General features: G+C 42.2%; 1 protein-coding gene across 5 annotated transcripts in view; it reads left to right on the forward strand.

Moving 5' to 3' along the window:
* CRB1 (crumbs cell polarity complex component 1) overlaps window positions 1–12896 on the forward strand; it is a 265895-nt gene that overhangs the window by 131167 nt on the left and 121832 nt on the right. For 4 of the 5 annotated variants that reach the window (XM_070768705.1, XM_070768706.1, XM_070768707.1 and 1 more), the window contains 3 exons: window positions 1843–2038; window positions 4872–5011; window positions 11647–11829. In XM_070768705.1, the coding sequence (XP_070624806.1) occupies window positions 1843–2038; window positions 4872–5011; window positions 11647–11829 (519 nt within the window). The remainder of the gene's footprint in view (window positions 1–1842; window positions 2039–4871; window positions 5012–11646; window positions 11830–12896) is intronic. The other variant, XM_070768708.1, reaches the window with a different exon arrangement.

Genomic DNA, 12896 nt, shown 5'->3' on the forward strand with positions numbered 1-12896 from the left:
GGGTCGCACAGAGTCGGACACGACTGAAGCGACTTAGCAGCAGCGGCAGCAGCAGGGACTTTGGGAAGGTCATGTCCACACTGCTATATTTAAAATGGATAGCCAACAGGGACCTCCTGTGTAGCACAGGGAACTCCGCTCAATGTCATGTGGTAGCCTGCATGGGAGGGGGCTTTGGGGGAGAATGGATATGTGTATATGTATGGCTGAATCCCTTTTCCGTCCACCTGAAACTTTCACAACAGTGTTAATTGGCTATATTCTGATATAAAATAAAAAGTTTAAAGTGTGAAAAAAATGGCAAGCCACTTACCTACAACAGATACTATTCCGCAACTTTCCATTTTTACTGATGTAAAATTTAAATTCTTTTTCTTCTCAAAAACCATTCAAAGTTAACATGCTGGCGTCTCTTTTTGGGTCGGCATTTGTAGAGTCTAGTCACAGCTGTAAATGGCAGGTGGTGCTGGAATAGCCTATTTCATTTTCTGTCAGAAAAGAGGACAGACAATTGAATAACTACTAAAAACCTCTGAGTTCTTGAGAAATTCCTCTATAATTTTAATTCACAATTTGTTATCCTAGGGAATAGGCCCAGGAATAAAGATGAGCAAATATAGATAGCTCCCTTCTGTATCTTTTAAAACCTATATGCACATTTGATTATTGTGTATCAAATACTATTTCAGCTTCCCAGGTGGCACTAACGGTAAGAACCTGCCTGCTAATGCCGAGATGTAAGAGACACAGGTTGAATCCCTGGGTCAGGAAGATCCTCCAGGGTAGGAAATGGCAACCCACTTCAATATTCTTGCCTGGAGAATTTCATGGACAGAGGAGCCTGGCAAGCTACAGTCTATGGGGTCACAAAGAGTTGGACATGACTAACCATGAATGCACCATCAAATATTATTTAGACAGATTCAGTAGAATACTTTGTAATCTCAGTGTGACTACTTTTGTAAATCTTAAACTTAGCTTGCTTAGAAAATAATCTTCACCTACTATTTGGGGAGGGGGAAAATACAGATTTTTTAAAATGTAATTTTACCTTAAAATGAAGTAGCTTTTAATAATAGCACTAAATACGTTGAGTTTAAGTCACAAATGGATTTTCTATTTAAAAGCAACATTTTACAGTGGTATAGAAAATGTAAATATTTCTATGCAAAAAGGATACTAGGGAAATAATTGCACATTGTACAATAAATAAATATTTGTGGAAAGAGAAAGTACTTTTTCTCTAGCAAATGTGTAGTATACTCTAGGTATTACGTTAGGCACTTTAGAACGCATTGGAATTGTAATAAGTATCCTGTGGGGTATTACAACTGTTGGTCCCATTTTTCAGGTTAAGAAACTGAGATTAGGAAAGGTCAAGCAACTTTCCCAAGGTCATACAACTAAAAGAGGCTGTGACAAGATTCCAATCCAGGCCATTTGGCTTTGGAGTCTGAGCTTTTATCCACTGAACAATGTGATGCCTAATTAAACTAAGTGTTTAAAAATAATTTAAAGACATTGGCCAGTCCCTTTCAGGCTTCCAACAAAAGTACAGTAAACAATTACTTTGTTCTAAAAATGATTTGTTTCCACGGACTAAAAAGCCACAAGCTGTTGCAGGCGATGGTTTTTTGTAAGTGACAGCTGCTCTGCTTTGTGAACTTCCCGCAAGCCTGCCAGAAAGTTAATATCAATTACAATTAAGGAGGAAAATTATTTTGGGCAACATCACATTTGACAAGAGCTTTGGCAAACAAAGCGTTGCCAAAGAGCGAAAATATTAACACTTCGCTAAAACTTTTCCTTTTTTTTTCTTCCCGTGCCGACTTTTGCATAAAGGTGTAAACTGTGAACTGGAAGTTGATGAGTGTTGGTCCCAGCCCTGCCTCAATGGTGCCACTTGCCGGGACGCTGCGGGGGCCTACTTCTGTGACTGTGCCCCGGGATTCCTGGGCGACCACTGTGAGCTCAACACGGACGAGTGTGCCAGTGCGCCGTGTCTCCATGGCGGGCTGTGCATGGACGGAGCCAACAGGTACGCTTTCTCCCAAGAAAGTACTCACTGGCCAGGAGCTACTGCACCACCTCTGGCGAATCTGGAGATCTCACAACCCCAGCTTAACGTTTTCAGAGTGCTTTTTATGCTTCAAGTGATTCAAGGTTGTAGCAGTCACGCTTTATTAAAAAATGCATCCTTTGGAGGGCCTCTGTCTCAAGAGAGAGCATTTTCCAAGTCATTCTTGTAACAGTTTAGAATTTCTTCTGTTATAGAAAAGTGCCAGTCTTCCACATCGAAGAAACAAAGGGGAATCTACCTTCCCTATCCATGGTAGATGCGAAAACAAAGCTGGAGTTATTCTGTATGTGAATGTAAGATTGTACTTATGAAATGACAAGCATATAAATCAAGTGGTGAAAAAGAAATCCTTTAGGAATTTTATCTAAACAGTGTTGGCAAGGGCAGTGATATTAAATTAATTATGTCTTGAATTTCTAGTTGTTTAGGGAATTAGGTGAGTACTTTTGAGCCAGCAGAGTGATGTTCCAAATTAGAGTCTAACACTGACTTCTCAGCAAAAACAAAACCAAACAATAAATCGCACCTTAATATAAGGCATATAATAAATTTGGATGACAGTAGTTGAATTCATATAAAATATTTTTTGGAAGAACTTTCTAGCAGTTAAAGCACAGGCATTGAGTTATCAAACACTTGAGTTTTAACTGCTTAGCACTTGGTGGTGTGTTCACAGATCCTCCGGCAGCTCAGTGGAAGGCAAGGTGGGCCTTAAAACTCCCCCTCGACAACAAGGAGTCTAAAGTTTGGAGAAGTCAGGGGACCCCCACAGGTTCATACAGTTAATTCTTTGCAAAGGAGGATTAGAATCCAATTTTATTTAATAATAAGATATAATTTATCCCACATCTGAATTTCAAAATGAGTCAGACTCAAAAGGGGGAGCAATAAAAGTCTTATGTGCTTCAAATATATCCAGGAAAACAACAGATTTTAAGCAGAACAAGGTGGTGGAACACCTCTTTGGTAAACTCTGAGCGTGATCCAGGCTTTGCCTGTGATTTTCAGTTACACCCACTTCGTTCTCCAGTGGTGAGAATCTTCACACCTGGAGACTGGTAACTGGGAAACACATGGGCAGACAGATCAGACAGAGCAGCAGTTCCCACACAAGTGCTCCGGGAAAGAGGAGGCTCTTCCAGCCAGGCCTCACTGTTTCCAGGAGGCGTCAGGACAGAAGTCACACAATGCTTTTGATACCTGCCTGTGTGCGTGCTAAGTAGCTTCAGTCATGTCCAACTCTGTGAAACTGTGGACTGTATAGCCTGTCAGGTTTCTCTGTCCATGGGATTCTCCAGGCAAGAATACTGGAGCGAGTTGCCGTGCCCTCCTCCAGGGGATCTTCCTGACCCAGGGACCGAACCCATGTCTCTTTTGTCTGTTGCGTTGGCAGGAGGGTTCTTTCCCACTAGTGCCACCTGGGAAGCCCTTTGATGCCTTTGGAAACAAACAGAACAAGGCTAAACCTGCTTCCTGCTAGCTTTCCTCTTTCACCAGAGTACGTGCTGTGAATACTTCTTCTACTGTATCCAGAGCTCTCTCAAAATACCTAAATTTTGAGATCATCTCAAGTTCAGCAAATATGACCTGACTTTGTTTTCCCACCAAAATAATTAACGCATTTGCTATGAGATTTGTGGGAAAGGCAAAAACTATGCCCCCTGGAAGGTTCCTGCAGACAAAGGAAGATGTAAATGAGACTGAGTGATGTAAATGAACTGAGGTGCGCTAGCCAGGCTTGACCTCAGGGCTCTGGTCTTCAAGGTCTCACACATGATATTGAGATTTGCAGTAGGCATTTTTTTAATCAAAGAAATGAAATAGTGAATAGAGGATTTCTAGCTAGGAAAATTATGTATAAAAATTATAGTCACTTATATTTGCTAGTATTTCATTTTCCTTAGTGAAATCTTAATGTCTGCATTGGTGGTAAACAGACATATAGCCAGGGTGAACAGGACTGTTACTCTTTATTAAATCATAGGTGTCCTCCCCCTAGACACTTATTTTATCTAAGCTGGGTGTGTAAGCCCATGATTTTTCAATACTGGATCCTCAAGGAGAGGCCATATAAAGTGACATAGAGTGAACAACTCTCCCGGTCAGATTCGTATTTTAGGTCTGTCAGATAATCCCATTCAATCGACGAATCATTATAAATAACACGACCAAAATATTCTTGTAATCTAGAAATAAGGAAACATAAGTCACAATTTATATAATGAGAAGCTTTCCTTTTTTCCATAATTTATTATTTCACTAGGGACCTTATTACTGGATTCTTTATATAAAAAAGTGCCTTGATGGTATAAATCATTCTCTGCCGCCTCACAAATATTAACTACTCTATTTCATACAATTCAGTAATTTTATTCAGTATTTTCTGCCCTTTGGCATGCTATGCTCATTCTTCATATACACATTTAATTATCCCAACGACTCTGTGACAAAGGTACTATTACCTTCAATTTATGGGCGAGGAAACAAAAGTATAAACAATCATGGTTTCCAAGTAATTTTGACTGAACACTTGCTTGGGGTAAGTCTCCTTAGCTCTCCAGGGGCTCCTTGGCTCTCCTTAAAACATTTGCGTGGGATAAGCAAGTCTCCTTAGCTGTTCTTAACAGACTTGCTTTCACTAAAAACCTTGAGGGATCATCTCTCGAAGCCTGCAAGCATATGCTTCTGGTAGGTATTAAGCCCACGCTGATGGACAGGTGGAGAGACAGGACAAGGATACGTCATCCCCCATGAGCAAGGGCTGATGTCCCGACTTCATTTTGCTCCCCAGGTACAGCTGTACCTGCGCAGGTAGTGGGTTCACGGGGACACGCTGTGAGACCCTGCTGCCCCCGTGTTGGTCAGAGCCCTGTCACAACAACGCCATCTGCGAGGACAGTGCTGACCGCTACACCTGCCGCTGCCGGCCCGGTGAGTGACAGGACTCCTTCCACTGGCTTTTTGTTTTTTTTTTCTTTTGCATAGAATAGAAACAAATAGCTTATGGCAAAAGGAAATTGTTGCCGGAGGTTTAAAACCAACTCTTTCTTCTAGTTATCATTGTTTGATTTAATCTTGTTCTTCAGTGCTCAAACATATCTATTGCTACACTACACATTATCTGAACTAGATTACCAAAGTGTCCAATCATCAGAATCTTCTAGAAGAAATGCAGAGGAAAAAAATAATCAATGGAAGGGTTGATTTCAGCATGGTTTTCGTGGAGTAAAATTCACTGGAAGATGCTTCCTTGTCCTCCAGGATGTTTTCTTTGGCACCTAGAACATATTAAAACCCATGAAACTCCGTTAAAATCCTAAGTGCTTGTGTTGTAATTCATGGAGTCAGTCAGTGTGATGGCTGATTGTCCCCACAGAGAGTACAGAATGATTTTTCAGAAATGTAAGTATTCTGCTCACCTTTTATAATGTAAAAGACAATATAAGTTACACATACATAAACCCTAATTTAAAATAGCACTTTAAAAGATAATTGGACTTGAGCGTAGAGGTGATGGGAAAGAGTATGTGACACTTGAATCAACAAGCCACTCGTAAATATTGATGTTAATTTTGGCAAAAAATAACCTGCTTGACATACTTCAACCTCTTACTAGGACTTTATTGCTAGAAATGAAAGTGCATTTCTCCTCTCTTCTTTCTTGAGCCATTGGAAAACAACCGATAAGCTTGCGATTATTTAAAATCTAAGCTTACTGACCACGTACCCCACCTCCCCACTCATGTCATTATCTAAGGAAAGGGAGGCCCTGTAAGTTGGGGGGAGGCATGAAGACTGGGGTCAGTCCAGTCAATAGCAGCTTCTGATCAAAAAGCATCTCATTGCCTGAGGAACATTTTACATGCTTTGGTAAAAACCAGATAAACTTAAAAGTATAAAAGGAAGTTGGGGATTCGCCTGTGGCTCAGAGCTCTGTGTACCTCATGTGTCTCCCCACTTCCAGATAATGAAGAGGACGTATTTGTTTTCCTTTGGCCATTGGTCCTTGTCACTAGGAAACGATTTGTAACACTTGAATCAACAAGTCACCTCCAACACTGAATTTTTTTCCAAAACGTGTTATTCCACGTTCTTGTCATCAGCCAACCCTCAACACTCAGTCAACAGTCTGAACAGGACCTCAGTCCAGAAGCAGGGGGTAGAGTGGACAGCTTGGGAGCAGGACGAGTCCACCATTTGTTAACTGAGTAAACTAGGGCGAATTACCCCTTAATTCTTACATTTCTCATCCACAAATAAAGGATACAAAAGCTATTTATAGTATTGTTGTGAGGGGTAAAATTATGAAAATGGAACCTGGCATGTATTAAGTACTCAAAAAAAAAAAAAAGGCAACAATTATTACTACATTCCAGGTTCTACACCAGGAGGTGAAAATTGTATATGACAGATGGTTTCTGTGCTCTAAAATAGGGGCCCCCAACCTCTGGGATCTAATGCCTGATGATTTGAGGTGAGCTGATGTAATAATAATAGAAATAAAGTGTACACTAAATGTAATGTGCTCGAATCATCCCGAAACCACCTCCTCACCCCTGTCCAGTTCACGGAAAAATTGTCTTCCATGAAAGCAGTCTCTGGTTCCAAAAAAGTTGGGTCCTGCTGTTCTGAAGGGTTTGTAATGGAGTCAGGCAGCAAAGGAGAACTGCCTAAAAAGGACCAGTATGAGCCCCAAAGATTTCACTGCCAACTATATATGTGAAGGATTGCCGCTGCTGCTGCTAAGTTGCTTCAGTCGTGTCCGACTCTGTGTGACCCCACAGACGGCAGCCCACCAGGCTCCCACATCCCTGGGATTCTCCAGGCAAGAACAGTGGAGTGGGTTGCCATTTCCTTCTCCAATATGAAGGATTAGGGGATCACAAAGACACAGTACCTCCTTCCAAGGAGCTTAAATTCTAGCAGGAATACAGTGTGAAAAAACTGTGTACAGTACAATTTTGGGTGGCTCAGACAGTAAAGAATTTGCCTACAATGCATGAGACCCGGGTTCGATCCCTGGGTCGAGAAGATCCCCTGGAGAAGGGAATGACAACTCACTCCAGGATTCTTGCCTGGACAATTCCATGGACAGAGGAGCCTAGCAGGCTACAGTCCATGGGGTTGCAAAGAGTTAGACATGACTGAGCAACTAACACTTTCACAAGATTCTCTAATAAATTCCATAAAAGGGAAGAAGGGGAGAAAATGTTTAGCAACGGCCTGAGGAGGCAGCATTTTAGAAAACTTGAAAGACCACTAAGCACATCCCAGAAATGTACCCACGAGCTGTGTGACTCTGGCCACGTCTCTGCTCTGAGCCTCGGTTTCCTCATTGACAGATAAAGCAGAGATGATAATAATATCCGCCTCATGGTGTCATTGTGGAGTGAAGTCCAGCTCATTGAGTGGACTTTGTGTCATTGTACTCCACATAGTGTCATTGTGGAGTGAAGGAGCTCCCAGCTCAGCCTAGACCACAGCAAGTCAATAAATGTCAACCCAACACCCTGGAATTAGGAGATGGGCCATTCTAGACCCTAAGGCCGGCAGGTGGTAGCTCGTTGCTTGTTTAAAGATAGAAGAGAGGAAAAAAGAAAAGGGAAAGACGAAAGGGCAGCAGGAGCACAGAGAAAAGAGCCCGTCCAACTGTGGAGCCTGGAGGGAAAATGCTGGGCTATGCAGGGCTGGGGTTAGAGGGGTGGGCTGAGGAGCAAGATGAGGCTGAAGCCAAATCATGATGTCCACCCTGCAAACCGTGGGGCAGTCTGACCTGTTAATTTACGAAGAGCTCCCTGGCACTTCAGGGGAAGAATGATGGAGAGAAATAAGGCTAATCGCAGGGAATCCCGTGACACTTCTGCAGTGATTTAAATAAGAGCTAAGTCACGGACCGGAACAAAGATGCCAGTGGCGAGGGTGGATGTGAGCGTATGGACGGCCACGGGAGCCCTTTAGGAGGTGGAAAGGACGTGGGGATTGGGAAGGGAGCGCCAGTTTAGGACAGTTCTGCTTCCGAGTTTCTCTCTTGGGTCACTGGATGGATGTCGATTTTGCCTAGAGAGAAAACTCACAATGTCTTTGTACCCAGTTCTCACAGTTATGTGTAAAGAGAAGGTTTAACGCCACAAGCTACTCTATATCTAAGAATCGTAGACCATTCCTTTGGATCATGAGATGCCTGCCACTGAGCGCGATGACAAGAATACAGCGCTGTAATTGCCCAGGGTCCTCGTTTCAGGGGTAATTAATCACAAGTGTCAGTTACCTTAAATGCTCATCTTAAAAGTTTTCCTATTACCCAGAGAAGATTCTTTTTTTTTTTTTTTTTCTTAAAACATGTAATTTAAGAACCCTGGGGCCTTGACTCAGCATCATATTGTTTCTTTGTACAGAGTTTTATAGGAAAACTTGTTAGAACTATTGAATGTAGCCTTGACTGAAAGAATCTATTTATACATCTGGTTAAAAGGAACACCAAACAGAATCCCCACAGGGCCCAGTGGTAGGGACGGGACCCGTAATACCATAAATCAGAACCTTCCTAATGTTCAGGATAAAAATAAAGACAATGCATGAGCCAGAAAGCAAAAAAGGATTTATGAAAGTACTAAATTACTTCCTAACCTGGGCTGTGCATAAGTCTTCAAACTTAGAATGAAAAGAAAATTGAAAATAGAACTTCAGTAAGTCAACTGTAGCACAAGATGTTTATAAAAACCATTATTTAGTGAATATGTGTAGATCCTTAAGTATGAAATAAAAACGCTTAAAAAGTAAACATTCAGGCTTAAGAGATTAAGGGTTCTAGGGGTGGGGAGGGTCATAACAAAGCACTGTGGGACCCTCATCTGACATGAGCTTCCAGTTTCCTTTTCAACTCTCAGTTTCTTCTTGAGAAGGTTGATGAAGACCCCAGGAGTCAAACATGACAAAAGTATTATACGAACAAGCAGCAGAGTTTGTGTTGCGGTTATGACTTGACATGGGACCCCATATAGGTTTTTATTAAAATTACAAAATGAGCATTCATATCATGTTCTCATTATTTGCTCATTAAGAGTTCATCAACTTTCTAGTTTATTTGCTAAGCGAGGATTATCATCTAAATTGTTGATTAGTTCTGTTTGAATCTCATCCAGGAGTTGACTGAAGGCCTAGTACTCAGGTGTTGCTCAGTCCTAGCATGTGAATTAAAAAACACAGTCTCTGCTTTTATGGAGCTCACAGTCTGTTGAGGGAGACAGCTACATAAATAAGTGAATAAGCTATGTCATCTGTTCAGTCGCTCAGTCATGTCCAGCCCTTCTGCGACCCCGTGGACTGCAGCCCACCAGGCTCCTTTGTCCGTGGGATTTCCAGGCAAGAATACCAGAGTGGGTTGTCATTCCCTTCTTCAGGGGATCTTCCTGACCCAGGGCTGGAACCCGAGCCTCCTGCATTGCAGGTAGATTCTTTACTGTCTGAGCAATCAAGTAAAAACTATATGCATAAATGAATTTTAAAAGATACCTCTAAAAATAAGCACATAAGACCAATCTTTGTAAGACAATGAAAGGAAAGAATTGGGTATGTGAGAGAAAAAGGTTCTTATTTAGATCTGTCCATGAGGAAATGACATTCTGAGAAAGTAATAAAAGATCGAGTCTGAATACGTAAGAGTTATGCAAGCACAGTCGTGGAGGAGGGTTTTCTAGGGGAGGGAACGGTATTCTAAAGGCCCTGGGACAGCAAGCATTCTAGGGACAGGAACAGGTTTGGGAATGGGGCCAGATAATAAAGGGCTGGCCAGGTTAAGGATTTTGAACTTTATTATGTGTGAAAAGTGAAGCCTTTGAATGGTTTCAAAGTAAAGAAAGACCATGATTGGATTTATAACCTTTACCACTTTGGATTGCAATTTTACTTTAAGAACATATTTCTCAGCAGTTAAGTGACATTGCAAAGATCCGTAGGTGAAGTCATTTGTATTATAAGTCAGGTTGTGTTCCTATAGGAACTTCGAACATCTCTTTCATCATCTCACAAAACAGCTGGTGTGATCCTGGACACACTCCTCAGCATTATGTTAGCACTTAACTAGCTTTACATTTTTGGGCTAGCACTACACACAGTATGTAAATAATCGAAATCGGTAAGAAGAACAACCTAATAGAAAAAGATATGAAATGATTAAAAAATTCAAAAATATTAAATTCAATAATATCTGGGGAAAATGTAAAGCAAACAATGATAAGGTATGATTTTTTATCTAGCCAACTGGTAAAAATTTTTGCTTGGTGTGGCAAGTGTTGACAAGGGTCTGGACCACACACACTCTTATCCTGTGCCAGTAGACACGTAACAACCTCTACAGTTTCTCTAGAGGTCGTTACCAGGATCTATTAAAATTTGAAATGCCCGTAACCTATAACCCAGAAATCCCAGTCCTAGCATAGACCTCAGTGTTGCCCTCAGACATTTGCACAAGCCGCATATATGATGTTATTCAATGCAATATTGTAATAGCAAAAATGTATATAAACCCGCTAAGGGAATGGAATGGTCAAATTATACACATCTGTGTTATGGACTACTTGGCAATAGTTGAAAATGATGAGTTAGCTCTATATTTCTAACATGGATAGGCTGTGCACGGGAGTAAAGACGCCAGGCCATACTGAAGGATGCGCGCGGTCAGTACAGTGCCGGTTACGTTAACACACACAATAAATAGACACACATGTGGTTTTAACAGGTGCATATGTCAGTAAAACCACAGAAAATAGTTCTGGCAGGGACTTTCTTTTATATTTAATATCCAAATATTTTATTAAATACTAAATACTTCATGTTTTATTGTTTTTATTCTTGTCCCTAGTAAAATGACCCAGCTAAATCCATTCAAGTACAAAATAGTTTTTTCTTCTGTCTCACGGTGTGTAAGGAAATCATTTACCTCTGCTTCAAGGTTTAAGAGAAGAATTTAGGCTTGGCTACATGCTCTCTGCTGAGTGTGTGGTATGTGCTAAGTTGCTTCAGTCCTGTCTGACTCTGAAGTGCTGAGCCTGCCAGGCTCCTCTGCCCGTGGGATTCTCCAGGCAAGGATCCTGGAGTGGGTTGCCATCTCCTCCTCCAGGGGATCTTCCCAACCCAGGGATTGAACCCACTTCTTTTACATCTCCTGTTTTGGCAGGCAAGTTCTTTATCACAAGCACCCACCTGCAGTCTGCTGACTTTACATCTATACTCTGGAAAAATATATCTATTTTTTTCTTGCTTAGCATTCAAACAGTTGGAATGTTTGAAGAATTGGAGTTTAGTTAAAACTTCCAGGTTAAGTCAAGATGATACTGAAGCCCCTTCTTCATCCGTCTTTGCTAAGAATCTGGTGGTACTATGGAAGTGACTCCACTGTTGCTCTTAACGTTCGCGGAAGCCCCCTTTATCAGATCCCCTTGCCGGCTCCTCAAGCGGGGCCCAGCGCCTGTTACCTGGCGCCACGCGGTGGGCAGCCCCCAGTCAGGCGCGTGCTCCGTGGCTGAGGAGCTCTGAGCCCGCAGCCTCTCTGGCCGTTTATCCTGCAGGATACACGGGCACGCAGTGTGAGACCGACCTCGACGGATGCGGGAGCGGCCCCTGCCAGGCCGGCGGGCGGTGCGTGGAGCTGTCCTCGGAGACGGGGCGTGAGCGCCTGGCCCGGCTGCTGTCTGCATCCCGCCGCCCCGAAGCCTCCCGTTATGTCTGCATCTGTCCACCCGGACTCACAGGTAAGGCCCGGCGCCGGAGAGACACTTCGCCTTTCTAGCGTTTGCCAGCAGGTCATGCATTCACCCAGAGAGCGGTGCTGTGTAACCTCTGTGCCCTGGTGCAAAGGGTCCCCCTTGTGGGCCTGGAAAATACCTCATTTCACCTATGGTAATTCCTCAAATCATGGGGAAAATGTTAAAAACGGGTGGAAGAGGCGTACGAAAGGGGAAATGCTTGTATACTTTATCCTGGGGAATTAGAAGCCAACTCAAGTTCTTCACCTTAGAGACAGAAAATTTTAGAATTTTTGTGTCATTAAATTTTATAATGATGTTACATTTTATGTTATTCAAGTTTGCTTAAGAAGTTAGCGTATTTATGTTTACACTGAGAACAATGATCTAGTCTCAAGTAATCAACTATTCTATAGCGAAAGTTGTTCCCCGTTATCAAATTTAAAGGACTCTGTCTTATTCTATAATATCCTTACTCTAAACCCAGTGGAGATTTGCATGAACAGTTGTGTTTTTGTCTGTTCCTGTTTCTGAAACTTTTCAGAAGTTTGGAAACAGTCCTATGTTTGATGATGAGTAGCAATTACCTGGAGAAGGCCATGGGAACCCACTCCAGTGTTCTTGCCTTGAGAATCCCAGGAACGGGGGAGCCTGGTGGGCTGCCATCTATGGGGTTGCACAGAGTCGGACACGACTGAAGCGACTTAGCAGCAGCAGCAGCAATTACCTACAGTTGCATAGATACCACTGAGAAAACTAATTGCAACCTAGATTTCTACCTTATTTCTCTCTCAATAGATCCAGTGACATCTGAGGGCAATATTTCAGCTGCTGTTGGGGGTTTCTGAGAAAAGTAAATAAGGAATAAGAAAAATAAGGGGATGGGTCTATTTACACTTAGTATTCCCTTTTAATGTCTCGGTTTCTATGTGCAATGACCTTTGATTCTTGGCAGTGTTTGCTATAAAGTTGCTGTAGAGAATGTCCCGATTCACTGTCCCTTCTGTGAAAATGTGTAGGATAAAAGTCTCGCCAGTGTCAATGTCAGGAGCAGGATAGTTCTTCCTGAACAG

The sequence above is a fragment of the Bos indicus genome, chromosome 16 (assembly GCF_029378745.1).
Source record: "Bos indicus isolate NIAB-ARS_2022 breed Sahiwal x Tharparkar chromosome 16, NIAB-ARS_B.indTharparkar_mat_pri_1.0, whole genome shotgun sequence".
Taxonomy (NCBI): Eukaryota; Metazoa; Chordata; class Mammalia; order Artiodactyla; family Bovidae; genus Bos; species Bos indicus.